The sequence below is a fragment of the Cygnus atratus genome, chromosome 1 (genome assembly GCF_013377495.2).
Source record: "Cygnus atratus isolate AKBS03 ecotype Queensland, Australia chromosome 1, CAtr_DNAZoo_HiC_assembly, whole genome shotgun sequence".
Taxonomy (NCBI): domain Eukaryota; kingdom Metazoa; phylum Chordata; class Aves; order Anseriformes; family Anatidae; genus Cygnus; species Cygnus atratus.
Window position 1 is genome coordinate 152,907,912 of NC_066362.1, and position 16,070 is coordinate 152,923,981.

The 16,070-nt window shown below is 38.7% G+C and overlaps 1 protein-coding gene across 3 annotated transcripts in view; it reads left to right on the forward strand.

Annotated features, from left to right (window-relative positions):
• The window catches only part of STK24 (serine/threonine kinase 24), a 53,987-nt gene that overhangs the window by 5,539 nt on the left and 32,378 nt on the right, over positions 1 to 16,070 (forward strand). For 2 of the 3 annotated variants that reach the window (XM_050713207.1, XM_035557031.2), the window contains exon 2: positions 7,112 to 7,342. In XM_050713207.1, coding sequence (XP_050569164.1) covers positions 7,112 to 7,342 — 231 coding nt within the window. Of the gene's footprint in view, positions 1 to 7,111; positions 7,343 to 16,070 lie in introns of those variants that run through there. The other variant, XM_050713208.1, reaches the window with a different exon arrangement.

Below are 16,070 nucleotides of genomic sequence, written 5' to 3' on the forward strand. Positions count from 1 at the left end.
TGACAGATTACCTCATAAATAGCTGAAGGACTGAGGAAGACAGCTCTTGCAATAATGAGTGACAAGAGGGAATCCTTAGTTGCCTGAATCTGTTACTTTGTTTCAGCCTTTCTGTGGTTTTGGAGCGATCCATTTTAGATGTGATTTCCAGATTTCTGTTTAATTTTAAATTTTTATATAAAGGCAGGGTGGCGTGTTTATACAGAGGTAGAGGGGGTAAGGAGAGGTACTCTGATTTCCCAAGACTGAGCTTACAAAATCTAGTTTTTGTATCTCTGCTCTGGTATCAGTCACATCCACGATGGCTCGATGTCCTTATCAGTTACTGCATTCACCTTTTTATCTTCTTATTGTCTCAACATTTGTGTCAGCAGCCTCTGAACAGGAAAAGCACATTTCCATCAGGTGGACTTCCAGAACAGGTAAACAGATGCTGCTTCTGGCAGGTATGTTCAGTCTAGTCAGCGGTGTCGGCAAGTTTCTCGTCTCTTGTTGGAGTAAGGTGCCCTTTTAGTCAGCTGTCATTTTAGTTCCCAAGGAGACAGAAGACTACTGATGCAGCCAGTACTTTTAAATACTGGGACCTGTGTTTTGAGAGGTATACAAGGTTTTGACCACGATGTACACAGTGGGGTCTTTCGTGTTTCTGAGATAGGAAATGACTATTTCTATCCTGGCTACATCTGAAGTTGTGCTAAAATTCTTTGCATGTTCCCTGTCTCTTGAAGTTGAGGACTCTTGTGTTTGTCCATCTGCATCTCTTAACCTGGGGTACGTTTTCTTGCATAAATATGCACATGGCAATTAATAAGAGACAATACATTGGGAAACACCAGTTTACTGAATTTGGGATGTGGAGTGAGAAGGAGTATATTTCTTCAAGAGTATATTTCTTCTTCACGTAAAAGGAAATGATTCTATGACTTGATACTCCATGACCAGTCCCAGAACAATTTTCTTCTTGGGTTTCCTAATCCATTATTAAGAACTTACATTTTGGTTTTGACTGTAAAAGTAGCAATTTCATCTTGACAAAATTAGGCACTCTTCTGGGCTGATGTGTTTGGGTTGTATGCTTGATTGAGCTTTGCGTCGTGATCGGTACAGGGTGATGATGGCATTCCCAAGTTAACTGGTATCAGTAAAATCTTTTTTTTTCTTTTTTTTTCTCCCATGTCCCTCCCTGCTGTCTCTCCTGAAATCAAACTCGTGAATATTCATATTCAGGATGTATAGTTGCAAAGTCAGATAAATGTAGTTCTCTTTTGAAGGGGTGTTTTGAATTGACAATATATGTATATATATCTTTTCTGAAATTGCGTTCATAAGCCAACAAATACTTTGTTTACTGCAAGTATTTGTGTGTGGAATCATTTCCTCTCAGTGGACAAGAGCAGATCTGAGAGTAAGAAATATTTGGGTTGCAGAGGCTTCAGGCTGTCGTGTGTGTTCATTCTGTATTAATAATTCTATAGAAAATAAGACTTGAATCAGGAATATTCTGGGAGTGCTTGTACTCATATTCTCTTTCAAGTTGTGTTATTAGGCACCTTTTAAGAGACATTTGGGGTGTCTTGTCAGATGATAGAGTAGCTATAAGTCTTCCCTCAAATTATGGGAATGCTGTAGCTCCTAAAACTCATTCTTTCTTCTTTTTCTCAATTAGTATTAACGCAACATAAGTTTCCAAGTGCTTCTATTACTGCGATTTATTCAGCCATTGGTCACAACGGTGGCAATTTCCAGCAGGAGCCACCACTTTCTGGCATTGAACAATAGCAGGGCATGTGAGGCGTGATGTTCGCAGTGTCTGCGGGTGATTGATCTGAACAAGTACAAACAAGGGAGAGGCATTGTTAGAAAGCTCTTCTTTGAGGCTCTTCCTTAGCTGTCTTTCACTCGCTGTCTAAAATACGTTCTGGATGTCAGTGCTGTGTCTGCTGGTGATATCTGCTGTTTTCATTGCATGCTGAAGGCACGGGGAGACTTTTTCAGTTGCAGCAATCTGCTTTTAAATAGCGTGATGGATGGGAGGGAGGAGTACAGCTTCTGAAAGCTTCTAGCTATGGTATTAAAATGCTATGTTATTAAAAATTACAAATGAACTTGAGAAACTATTTGAATTAGAATTCATGTTTATTTAAAATTTATTCTTTCTGAATGCTTGAAAAGAAAAAAAAAAAGCAGGTTATGGTTAGGCAACTGTTAATTTTGGCATTGAACCGCTAAGGGTGTACATTAAGTTGCCTTCTGAATGATAATCTGAATGAACAAAATCATGACATTAAGGTTTGACTTTTTTTCAGGGGACACTGAACCCAGAAGATGACATTAGTTCACTGGGAATTTGGAAGCATGTCTTGGAGATCCATGTTATTGATAAAGAACTAAAAGTTTCGTATTCTGAATCCCAGACAAATGCAGTTTCCTTGGAAGTAGGTGGAAAGGGGGTTGTACGATGGATGAGGAATAATGTCATGATAGGCAACTCTCCCCCTAACCCTGCTTAAAACCTCTTCCAGTCTAATTAGAAAACAGAGTTTATAAGGGAGTTGACCTGTGAAACAGATGTGAGCATTAATAAGGCCACTGTGATGCATGCTGTATGGGTTCGTCTTCATTTCTGTTCAACAACTGAAGTGTTTGAGAGATGCAAGGCTTTAGAGGACCCCTGTCCCCCACCCTTTGGGTATAACCCCGTGAAGTTTCACGGCAGAATTTATGGCATCCTGCCTCCGTCTTATTTCAGTTTCCCACCAACTACAGGAGATGATCTTGTGTATTGTATCAGCTATACATATATCTGGTATGTATGTATAGATCGTGGAAAGCAAAAACTGATACCAGCTTCTGAGAAAGGTAAAATGCTGTGTAGCAAAATTTGAGGCTTCTCTTTCCTGTAAGCAGTTGTCCCTGATGTTGTGAAACCATTTAAGCATACAATTTTGTTTTGTTGTGGATTTTTTTCCCTTTATTTCTCTTTTTATTTTAATATAAAAATATTTTTGTGTATTTTCAGCTTGTCTTTGAGGTTCTGACTTGGATGCAAATAATTTAACAGTGTTACCAGCTGAATGGGGTCAGATTGTAGGCCCATCTGGTCCAGTGTTTTGTCTTTGGTGGTGGTTAGGAATAGATGTCTTAAAAAAAAGTGTAAGAATGGGGTAGCTTGCAATACTTCCATGGCATACTTCCACAGCTTCTGGTAAATTGTACTGCTCAAGGATTTCCAGAGCCAGAAGTGATTATGTGGATGGATTTCTTTATGTTCATTTTTATTTCGTTCTATTAGTTTCTCCAGTCCTTAATGATTTTGTAGGGTTCATTGACTGTGGCACTCTATTACAGCGTGTATCCAGGTTTCCCTGCACACGTGTGAACAAGGTTCAAGCCATATTATTTTTATCTCCAAGTGTGGTAGCAGACAGCAGTAATCACTAGCAGTCACAAGCCAGGTCACCATGGGGTATTTCATATTCCTCAGAAATCTCTAAACCTGGTTGGGTGACGGTGTTTTGGGCTTGATAGGGAGTGAGGATTGGACTGATTAATTGGAAATTGGTTTGGTAAAATTAAAAGTATAGGAAAGAGGTGTCGAAAGACAATTGTCTATTTCAAAAGAGCGAGCATAGAGAAACCAGTAGTCAGTTACCCAAATAATTTGAGAACTTGAACAAGGAGATGGCTTGGAATTCTTGTAGGTTAAAGAGAAAAGTTTCTGAATAATAATAACTGAATGAATAAGCTTTCATAAAAGGAGATGAGAAATAAGAACTGGGATGCGAAAAGGACTCCTGTTAAAGCTATGGCTTAGGTCAGAATGGTTATGAATAAAGTTAGAAGTGTATACTTGATCTAACTAATTTGAATTTCAGTAACATTTTCTATTGAGCCACAGGGGTGGTAGAATGAGAGATACATAAACCCAGCTGCATTGTGAGATGTGTGTAGTGCTGGCTTTGAGGGGAGAACTGGACAGGTGATGGCAGGGGGTGATGCTGCTGGTTTCCCCAGGGTTGTTCTTGACTGTTGGTGATGGAGATGTGGCCTTGGCAATAAAAAAAAAAAAAAATAAAAGGAAAAAAAGTAGGCTACTACTGAACAACTCAGTGACCTTGAGGATTTGAATTCCTGAACAAACCAGCATGAAGTGCAAGGTGTCAGAAGAATGAATTACTACAAAGAACCTCTGCAAGAGGCTGGGTGCTCGTGAGTTGGAAATGCAGGGGACTGGGAAGAGGTGAGTTTGAGCCAGGAGGCCAGGCTGAACAAATCTGATCTCAGAATTTTTGGGACTCTATTTATTCTGTAGCAGTGGGCAATGCTGATTACTGAGCAGAGTACCTAGAAGAGTTCATCTTAAGTGCAAGATATTTTTCTGGCTAATTAAGGTCAGAAGTAATGAATCCGACGTGGAACAAGTACAGAGAGGTTGCTGTAATTATTGGGAGAATGACGGCGCTGCTTATGATAAGTGAAGGGCTTTGTTCTGCGTAGTTAAACAAGCCAGAGGCTGAGAAGGGATGGTTGTGGTCGGTGTGAGAAGTGCGAGAAGCCATCCGAACAGAAACCAAACCGCCACTAACTGGTTATGGAAATCAGGATTTTTGTGATTGTTAGACCTAAACGTTCCTTGGGTTTGTTTCTGTTCTGCTGCAGTATGGATTCTGTGACATGCTTTGAAGTAAAAGTTTTAGTGGCAGAGAGTCTAGCTCCTTGCCAAACAAGATGATCGGCTTTATCCTTTTGGAGCAGAAGTTGCTCTTCTGTTCTGTGGTTTGTCACAATTCTGTGAAGGTGCTTTCAGCAGTTCCCATACTTGTAATATTAGTAGGAAAGTGCTCTAAGCTCAGCGAAAGCTTGCGAAGAGTCAGCAAGAGACTAGTGACAGAACCTATGGAAAGCATTTTTCTCTGTATTCAGTTGTATAGAGAATATTTATAAAGCTATTTGAATATTTTGGCTCTGTTGGAAGGCTCTGCAGAAACAAAACAAAAGTTGGCGAGAATCCTTTCCAGATGTTATCTCAGAAAAATGAATGGGAATTGGCCGCTCGTAATTGCAAATTCAAGCAGTTCATTATGTATCTGGAGGCCTGATCTGGCCATTTCTGAAATAGAGCAGATCATTAAAGAGAGCCCAACTGGTAGTTTTCCATAAACACAGGCTGCCAGTAGTTTAAGGCTCGCACTTCAAACACCTAGTCTCCTGGGAAGAAAATTTGGACCTTCTCACACGGCAAGGGAGCTTCTTTTTGAACAGCTCCTACCTCCTGTGGCTCAGAACAAAATTTAGGAATGGTAACTTTTAAATTTTAAAACTAAGAAATGCATGTACGAAAGTTCTGATTTTTGGAAGGTAGGTACATACTCTTTTCTATATGTTTATTTACATACATTACTTCCAATTATGTATATATAGATTTATTACTATATATATATAGTAATAAATATTTTCACAAGGAGCTTGGAGAAGAATCCTGTTGTAATACAATATTGTTTATATTGTATTAATACCAGATATTATCGAACCATTCATTTTCCAAGATGGCCATAAGATTTTGATCATAAAAAACTCAGACCGGACCAATTCTTCCCAGCTTCTCAGAACTTCTCAGAACTTCCAAACGCACCGCCTGAAGAAATCAGTGGCTTTATCTCTGAACTCAGACAGACAACTGTCTGGTCCTCAACATGCCTAATTCAGCTGTGAAACTTGCGTGGCTCATAGCTTTGGGCAAACTAAAACGTCTTCTGGGTGATCTGCCTCTAGGGGCTGCAAGGTTTCATTATGTAACCTCTGAGATAGGAGAGCAGAAACAGAAGTATAGGTGGGAGATGCTTGATAAGCTCAACTTAATTGTTGAAGAGAAAATGTTGGCTCAGCACTTGTCTGTGGTAGCTTAGAAATTTGTGCTAAGTTACCCCCGTTTATGCTTTTGCAGAGTTTGTCTAAGTAGTATGAATTGTTTAGCTTAACGCTTATTTAGACATTACTGTATTTGTCTAGTAAGAGCCTTTTTCTATACCAATAATATATTTCTACTTTGGTTAACGTGAACCTCATCCTTTTAAGAACAATAGGAAGCCTTTTCAGGTGTCTGTTTCTTAAGAGGAAGAGTCTAAGTAATGCCACTCTATTTCCTGCACATCATGACTGTTCCCTCCAGGCATGATTTATCCAGCGTATTTGTAACCTAAGTATTTTTAGTAGCTATAAAGACCCTTGCTGGTAGATCAAGAAGACACACGGTGGAACTCAGCATCTGTGCGCTAGAAGAGCGAAGCTGGAGAGCAGCCGTAGCTAACAATACTTGACGGTGGAGAAAAACCAGCTGTGGCGGAATGGTTCACATAGGTCTTGGGTTCTTTTTTGGGGTGACGTGTTTAGGTAGGTGCTCGTAGTCCTCACGCAACTCGCTTCGAGATAGCTGGGAGCAGAGTGTGTGTTAGGAGTGAAAGAGTTTATTCAACTGAGAGAAGAAAAAAATAAATCCAGGAAAAGCTTGGGGTCAAGAATAAGGAGGAAGTATGGCAGTTTGTGCAGGTGATCCTTAGGAGGAGAAAGTTGAAGAGAATTGCTTCCCACAACAAACAAAAGGAAATAGTGAGTGCACTGAAGAGTGGGAACCGAATCCTTACAGGATGAGGTGTGTGAAAAATTCAAAGGAATAGGTCCCTGCATCCTGGGAAGGAAGCAATTTAAAGAGGAAGGGACAGCAGAAACGATTACTTTCATTGGTAATGATATTTGACCGACCTTAGTTTTAACAGAAACAAAATCTTTGTAAGGATCTTTCATTCTCAGTGTAGCTTATTGCCCAAGAAAAAGAAATTGAGGTAATACCATTTTCTCGTGCCAGATAGGGTAAATCCCTGTCACAGGGACTGTGATAAATTTGCACTTTATATACAGGGAAGCATAAATATTGCAATATGTGCATATAAAGGATGTAGAAAGAACACATTAATTATGGAGATGGAAAAAAAAAAAAGAGTACTTGGATAAATTGGAACATGTAGAATTTTTAAAGTGTTTGCTGCCTTTAAAAACGTCACGTTTCATTTTAATGTTACAAATGCTTAGTAATTTTTCTCTTATTTTTTAACAGACTCTGAAGGCAGATCCAGAAGAACTTTTTACAAAACTGGAGAAAATTGGTAAGGGCTCTTTTGGTGAAGTTTTCAAAGGAATTGACAATCGGACTCAGAAAGTGGTTGCTATAAAAATTATTGATCTAGAAGAAGCAGAAGACGAAATAGAAGACATCCAACAAGAGATCACAGTGCTGAGTCAATGTGACAGTTCATATGTAACTAAATATTACGGATCCTATTTAAAGGTAAGATGCTCACAGTTGATGGTGGTTTGATTTTACCAGTAATTCTTTTCCAAGTTGTCCAATCATGCCTATTTTCAAGGGCGAGGTTTCAAGCAGACCTTAGTTGAAGAAAAATCTATTTTTGTTCTTCAATTTCTAAAGAAAGAATGTGTTACTATATTTTTGTGACATGTGACAGAATTTAATGGGAAAAAAGCATGTCTTGCCACTTCTGTACAAAAAGAATTCATTTAAATGACGACATCAATTTGCTAAGCTCTTTCTAAATAATACGTGTAGATTTTCCTAATATTAGGAAAATGCAACCTCTTAAACATTGGTTACGTTCAGAAAACTATTACCTAAATCTGTATTTGAATAGTCAAAACATTAAAAGCAATGCAGTGTCAGCTGTTCTGCAAAATTTGAATTTTTCTATCAAGGTCTGCTGAGTAGCAAAGTATAGGTTGCTTTTCTAAGGAGGCTGAACCAGCCTTGATCTGAATGTTTTAAAAATCAAAATAAAAAAAAAAGTTAATCTACGAACTCATTAGCAAATGGCACATTAGCCGTACGTGAAGGTAATAGAAGGGTTTTCCATTAATTGCTTTTTGGATCTGCTCTGCTTCCATCCTCCCTGAGATTCTCCTGAGAAATTTAGATTTCAGGATTTCAGGATTCATCATTTTTGAGTGTGCCAAATAGTTTTTTTTTTGTTTGTTTGTTTGTTTGTTTTTTTGCGGGGAGTGTTTTTAATTGGCCGAATAGAATGGTTTATTACCTCTAGTATGTAGTGAAAATATCTGGAAGCTTTTGGTACTACTTTATTTCCGTGGTCAGACTTTGTGTCCCCCATCTGGGTAGCTCTTTATTTTTTTAACAGATGGCAAGCTGGTTAAGAGATCGTACCCTTGAAAGGGTTTGAAATTGAGTAGGCAGAAAATACTTCTAAATTAAATTTCAGTCTGCTTTTGCTTTTGTGGAAACATTCTACTTCATCAGCAAAGATGTGAAGGTTCTGGAAGTGGGACCCCTTTTTATCTCTGGATTTCTGAGATTACCAGTTGGTTTGCAAGGAAAAAGGACTCTTTATCTGAATCCAGGAGATGCATAACTGAAGGGGCAGACAGTTTGTCCTTTCATCCTTGTGCTCTGAACCTGTTTGCTTGGACGGTTTGTCACTGAAGGTAAATGTTTTCAGACCTGATAACCTGTCAGCAGTACTGTACTTAAGTTGTGTATAATTCAGATCTCAGAGGCATCATGTTGTGGTTTAACCCTGGCAGGCAGCTTAGCACCACGCAGCTGCTCACACGCTCCCCACCAGTGGTGTGGGGAAGAGAATCAGAAAGGTAAGGGCGTGAGAACTTGTGGACTGAGGTAAGGACAGTTTAACAGGTAAGGCAAAACCGTGTGCGCAAGCAAGGCCAAACGAGGAATTCGTTCACTACTTCCCATCGACAGGCAGGTGCCCAGCCACTTCCAGGAAAGCTCATCATGCATAATGGTTCCATTAAAAGACTCCAAACGTCCCCCCTTCCTCCTGCTTTACTCCAGATTTATTGCTGAGCATGACACCACACGGTATGGGACGTCCCTCTGGCCAGCCTGGGCCAGCTGTCCTGGCTGTGTCCCCTCCCAGCTCCTGGTGCATCCCCAGCCTCCTCGCTGGCAGGGCAGCACGAGAAGCAGAAGAGTCCTTGGCTCTGTGCAAGCACTGCTCTGCAACAACTGAAACATCAGTGTGTTATCACCATTATTTTCATCATAACAACACCATACAGGCTACTAGGAAGAAAACGAACTCTATCCTAACCAAAACCAGAACATATCAGGAGGCACGTGATTGAGTATAGTAAATTAAGTGTGTTTTTCATCATAGCTTTTATTACTTCTTTTGAAACTTATCGGTCCAGGTTTAGTAGTGAAGTATGTCTTGTAAGAAAGGCAGGAATTGGATTTATTTATTTATTTCCTTCTGGACTGTATCCCTGCTTCAAATCTTTTCTTACTACAGGAGAAACAGGAAGATCTTACAGGATAAGTGAAATAGAATGCAAGAAAAGTAGTTTGAAGTTTGATGGGAATGCTACTTAGTAGTTTTAACAAAGTGTAGTGTGGCAAAGAGAGTCCAGCGTCCAGTTTTGAACTGAGCAAATGTCAAAATTTTGTGAAGACAGCAAAAGCAATAGTTGCCACACTAAGTGAAGAAAAGAGGAGACCGTAGGGCTTGGCAGCTTCAATGGGTTTGGCTGGGATGAGGCATCATTGGTGATGTTTGTGCTTGTTGTTTTGAGGACCTTTTGAAAATACTTGTGCTTTCAGTGTCCCTTCTGTTAAGTGCAGTAGTCTGAATTTTCCAACTTGATGTACCAGTTCCCCAAGATACTGCACTAACACTGGCTGTATAAGATTCAGTTACTTCTGAAAGAAAACATGGCTCTTTCTAAATGTCCTACTGGTAACCCATGTTCATACTTCAGTTCTTTGTGAATTTATATCGTTTTGCAAGAGGCTTTGTGCTACAGAACTTTTGGTCTTCAAAATAAAAAACATCTTCATTTATGCTCTCAAAAATTAATACGTGGTGTTTTGGTGATGCTGATGCGATGAAATCTTGCAAAGGAAACATTATGCAGTTGCATTAGCTGTTTAAAGTAAGAGTCGGATCTATTATTGGGTAGCAATGATGTGTCATCACTAATACAGATATACTTAAGAAGGAACATATTGATGTTTAAATGAATTGGTTAATTGTCTTGGCTGGGAATCTAGGTTTATTTGCTTCAGATCCTTTGTTGCCTGTGCAAGCTGAGATTGCCATACGTAGGGAAAGGTCTGACCATCTTTTAATTCCATCAATGTCCATGAGATTTTAGCACTAATTACAAAAAAGATAATAGTTTTTTTTCTCACAGAATGATACTCTTTGATGTGATCAAGCAGGAAAACGTAAGATCTTAGGGTATGTTGCCTGCCACCGCAGCAATTATTATTCTTCAAAGCCTGTGCTGTGTGGTAAGAACTGGCCATGTGTCTGGTGGATCATGGGCAGAAAGAGGAGCTTTTTATAGAGAAATGTTAAATTGGTTTTCTGTGAATTATATTTGACAGGCAAATAATGATTCCAATAACAATTATGCTCTCTCTTTCTCTCTTTCTCTCTCCCTCTCATTTTCTTTATTCTTCATGCTCCAGATCAGTCTTTGTTTCCTCAGGTTTCTTACATATCCTTTTGTGAGCTGAAGAGGTGTCTTTTATTATGTAATAACTTTTTTTTTTTTTCCAAGTATTCCCATGTCAGTTGTTAAGTAGGAATAAGTAGCTTTTATGAGAACTTTCTGGTATTTATATTGTTTTAACAAGTTTGAAGACACCAGAAAAGAAGTATTTCTGTCCCATCTGGGACTCTGCAGACCTGATGATGAATATTTCATGTCCCTTTGTAGGGAATGCTTACGGAACTGCAGAAGACCTGTTCTGACATCCTTTAAAATGTTTGACAGATTTTAAGAAGCATTCTGTATTTTCAGCGAAGGTGGTTAACGGGCAATACCATGAAAACTTACATTTTTGAAGATTCTCCAGGTAGCTGGAATGTTTAGGTAGTTTTTCTTTTGTTTTTAACCATCTGAATCATATGTCTTTGAGAAATCCTTCTTGTATTGTTCTTCATTCTCTGTTACTCCATGCCTGCTTCAGTTAAGCTACATGATTATACATGCTAGTGTGTTAGTGAATTTTAAAAGGCTTGTATAATACTGGTGTACATGCCTGAGGCCTCTTACTGGTGTCATGATGTTTGTGAGAATAGCTCATCAAGCTTTTGGTGTCTATGGAACAATGTGGATGTGGAAGTACAACTAAAAATGGGTGTTATCTTTAACGAGTTAATGACAGTTGCTGCGTCCCAGAAATACTTGTTTCTAAAAAAATGATTTTTAGCTATGCTTTTTAGAGCAGTGTGATGTACCTTGCGAAATTTTCTTACTTTTTAAAAAATATATATTCTGAGTTCATCTTTTCAGGAATGTATTTGCTTTATAGCATTTTTTTAATATATATATCCAGTGAATAAGCCATATCTATATGTGTGAAGTATTACGACTTTAACATGGAAAGTAAGTCTTAAATAAAAAACAGCTTTCTGCTTGCACAGAGCAAGTCTTCTGTTCTCTCTAGATTTTGTTGTTGGAGGTTTGTGTGTAATTGCTGAGTTTGTTTAAATAGAGCTATAAGTAGTAACGAAGTGGGTTATGAATATAAGTTAATTTCAGGAACATCTCCTTGTCAGAAACCCCAGTGTCTTTATATAAAACAGAAATGCAAGTACTCCTTTCAAAGACCACACTTTAAAATATGGTGTCTTCATGTTCCCATTCTGTTAGCACAAAGGGTTTTTGTCTGTCATAGGAGGTCATAAATAACTAGATGGTTGCTCTTGGAGCGTATCACAGCAACATGGTTTATATGGGTGCATGTATCTAAAGGGACTGACTCCGTATCTGCCATGGTGTGTTAAAAACCTGTATCAGTGTTCCTTTATGAAGTAGGCTTAATGAAATGGGCAATGACTCCATTTTCTCTGCTGTGGGGACCATATCTGTTCTTGAATCTCTTCCAAATGAAAGGTTCATCTGCTCTGTCTGTGATCTGATTAAATGCTCCATGCAGAGAAGTATAACTCTTTTTAGATCCTTAGAAAGCTAATTTATGAAACCTGGCTGGGTCTGTTGCCTTCTTTAGATTTTAGGTAACAGCATCCACTGCCTCCCCTGTAATGGAATAAGGATTCTGTGTTTCTTGTCAATTTTTTTTTTTAAATTCTCTCACGTTTTTTACTGTCTCATCTGAGCTTTGCTGCACTATATCTTTTTAAAAGTATTGCTATGCTATTTATTCCAAACCCTTTTCTCTCTCGGAGCCTGTCAGCTCTGGTTTCTGCATCTTATTCTGCTTCACCGGTTTTTCAAGAGCTTAGATTTGGTTCTAAAGTTGTTTCGCTTGTCCTGTTCAGTTCAAGTTGGTTGAAATCTGTTTTAATTCCAAGAAGGAGATGCCTCTGAATTTTTTTCTTCAGTTGTGTTAGTAACGTTAGTCACTGCTTTATTATAACTTCATAATATTTTCATATTTATTTTTGCCTTGGATTACTACTTAGAAATATATGAATATTAGTTTCTGTTATTTTGTCCTGATATGATTGAAGAATAGTTTTGGATAATCTTGGCCTTTTTTTTTTTTCATATATGTATGTTACTCAAAGCCAAGCTTAATATATGGATAAAAACTGAGATGTACGTGTTCATGTATGTATACATATATAATGTGCGTATGTATATATGCACATATATATAGTCTTTAAGTCCCTGTCATAGACTTTTCTACAGATGAATGTAATGATAGAGCAAACGATCACCAAGTAGTTTCAGCATCCAATATAAACAGATACTAGTGATGGCAAACCAATATTTAACTAGTTCTATAATATGTGTTTAGAAAAAAAAAAGTCTCTAAGCTCATGGTTTTTTCATCCTTTGGATGTATTTTTCTGGCATGCTTTGTAGCTTTGGAGATGCCCTCTTTTGAACTGTTTAAACCAGATCCATTGAGAACCAGACTTCTAGTTTATTTCTTCCTTCTTTTACCTGGAAAACTTCCCATTCTGTAAAACTATTTTAAGAATGATTAAAAAAGAAATCTATAAAAAGAACTGACAATGGTAAGAGTCTTAAAGGATAGCTGCTGATAATTTTTGTTGTAGCTTATACCTGTACCAGTAGTTATTTCTATGTCTTGTTATACTACAATTACTGCTCTAAGTCAAGCTGTCATTCATACATACTGCAAGAAAACAGAAAATAGCTTCTGGTTAACTTTTATGAATGACATGATATAGCCTTGAAATAAAATGTGCCACTTCTATGAAGTTTGGTTAACTGGGCTCTGTAGAACAACATGTTCAGGTAAATGAAGTCTAGAAATAAATATTTTTGAAAAACAGTGATTCTGAAAGTAACGTATAGTTTATTTTAGGCAGTCAGATGGACATGAGGTCCGTAAGTAATGCTGTGGCTGAGCCAAAATAAATCATGTATTGGCTAGGGCCTCGGTTTAGGTGGCATCAGCGAGGCCATTCCTGAAATAGCAATGGCCAGTTCACAGCGGGGCTGGAATGCGTTCAATGGAGAGCTTCAGGAACAGTTTGAGCTCTGGAAAGCCTGTATTCCAGGGAAAGGCTGAAGTTCAGCCTTGATTTTTCATCCAAGAGAAGGTTAGGAAGTGGCTTATCTGTACGTATGGAAGCTGTTCCTTGTTGAAGTGCTGATAGGTCAGTGCTTTCTAACCTTTTGTACCAAAATAGGAGAGGGTGGCATGGGTGAATGGCCAAGCTAAGCAAATTACATCTAGAAATGACACGTACTTTTTTTAAAAGGAAGATAGCTTAAATGTATATGCAGTGGATTTTATGGCACTTGCAGTTGTTTCTAAATCAGTACTTGCTGAACTTAAAGAAGCCTAAGCTTGCATACCTCATGAAACTCAAGGGTGTTGTAGTGCATATATTGAATATTCTTGCCATGGCTATTTGCGTAATGTAATTTTGAATGCGAGTGTTTATATGTGACTTTAACATGTTTTAGGTCAGCATCCTTTTGCTTTACAGCTTTAACTGGTTAACTTTAACATTTACAAGCATTTTTGAACTGATGTGACCCTAAGCGAGCGTGTTCGGATCAAAATGAGGCACGATTCTGTGTGAGGCGGTTCCTGTACAGGTATGCTTACTTTCCTTCCAAAGCCCCTCATAAACCCCCAGGTTCTCTCCTGGCAGAGGAGTTGAAGAGGTGCCTGTCCTCACTTGTCCACTGTAAATGAGAAAATGCCATCTGCCTGGACAGCCCTGATAGAGGTAGAAGGGAGTTTCTGGAACAGTTCTGCTTGGATTTCAGGTCTGGATGGAGTACCGATTTAAAGATGTTGTTGAAAGCTTCCATTAACGCAGCCCATAACAGTCATAAATAAGACAAAAGCAAGAGTGTATGCAAGATCCCATACATTCTGTCTGTTTCTAGCAGGGGTGGTTTTGCTCTGAGGCCCTGTTTTCATATTGAAAATAGTTTGGTCCCCTAATTTCAGAGATGATTACCTTGCAAGTCTGAACCTTTGCCTATAGTCTTTACTACTTGTGTGTTTGCCTGTAGCCTTTTGTTGTGCTCTTTAATGAGAAAGGAGTTGCTCATTTGCGTTGTCTTTATTCAAAGATATTTCTAATTGTGACTCAAAACTTTTTGTTCCACTACTTTTAGCAGTCCAAGAGATTCTTATTTTTGGAATCTAATGTAGATTGTTATGTTTTTCGGAATCTGTGAAAAAATCTGTCTAGTAAATGGTGACTTCAAGAATTTTCTTGCTTATCAGCGTAATCAGTTCTGAACTGCTACTCTTTTATGGGTAAATAATTCTTACTATGCTGGCTTACTGAGATTGGGAAGCATCACTAGTATATCTAAAGGCAAACTGAGAATTTGTGGTAACTGTTTTTCATGTTGTCCAACAGTTAGGTACTTAACCATGTTGTTTTAAATCTAAATTTAGAAAGCTCAATGTAAAATACTGTCTCTTGGAAGTCATGTGTTGTGCTTGTTGTGATAACCCTTGAAAGCTCCATAATTTCACATTTTTGATACCTGTTTTTAGGCTGGTCTCACAGCTGGTTGCTGCTGAAATAAGCAGCAACAGCATCTTGTTCCCCATCCTGCTTTCAGGTTCTTGCCACTTGGCTGGTGTTGGATGTGTTGACTGCAAAATGACTTGGTTCATGTGGGGAAACTACTTTTCCAGTGACTTCCTCCTACCCCTTCCAAAATCACCTCTTATGAATTAGCCAGACAGATGGTTTGGGTTCAGGGCAAAAAAAGGTGGAGGGGGTGAGCCCAGGAATTGGGAGCCTAAGGGACAGAGGGACCACTCTTTTTGGTAACAAGCTTTGTTGCTTGTTGAGGCTGTAACAGGAAGCCTCATACTTAGTTTGGCCATGCAGATCAGGATGACATAGCAGTGGTTTTTAACAGCATATAGTATTGCTTGTCATATGTCCTTTTGTGGTGTGTGGTAAGTGCTGGCCTGTGAGATATCTGAAAAGGGAATGTCAGTATGGCATCTAGGTGCGAGCTTTGTTTGTCTGCTGCTGCAAGGGGAAATCTAGCTCTGCCTTGCGACTCGCCACTTCCTCGCCCTAGCACCAGGACCTTTTTGCACTTTGAGTGAAGAGGTTCAGCTCAGTGAGTAGGCAAAACTAATTTTTATTTTATTTTTTTTAAAGTAGGGGGTAGTGGAGGAGATCACACACTCTTTTATGGACACACACTGCCACGTTGTTATTTATGAAACCTTTTAAATCAGCCAGCAATAATGCTGGTGTGTGTATTGTCTAAAGAGGTCTCCTGGCAGATGACCACCAATCTGTTGATCTGATGTTCTTGGGTACCTCTAGAATATTTGCCATGTTGATTATGAATACCTCTCCACCATAATCTTGTGCTCTTACATAGTTATTATGTTTGCGTCATATCTTCAGTGTTAACATTAGGAAGCTTTTATTGCTCAGTAAATTTTCTTTTACTTCAATATCTTTGGCATTTGTACAGTTCTTCAGGCCAAATGAAGCTTAGGTCTTCATGCGGTTTGAATGGAGGCAGTTGTGTAAAAGGGAAAATGTCACATTCTTTCCACGTGTCAAGGAATA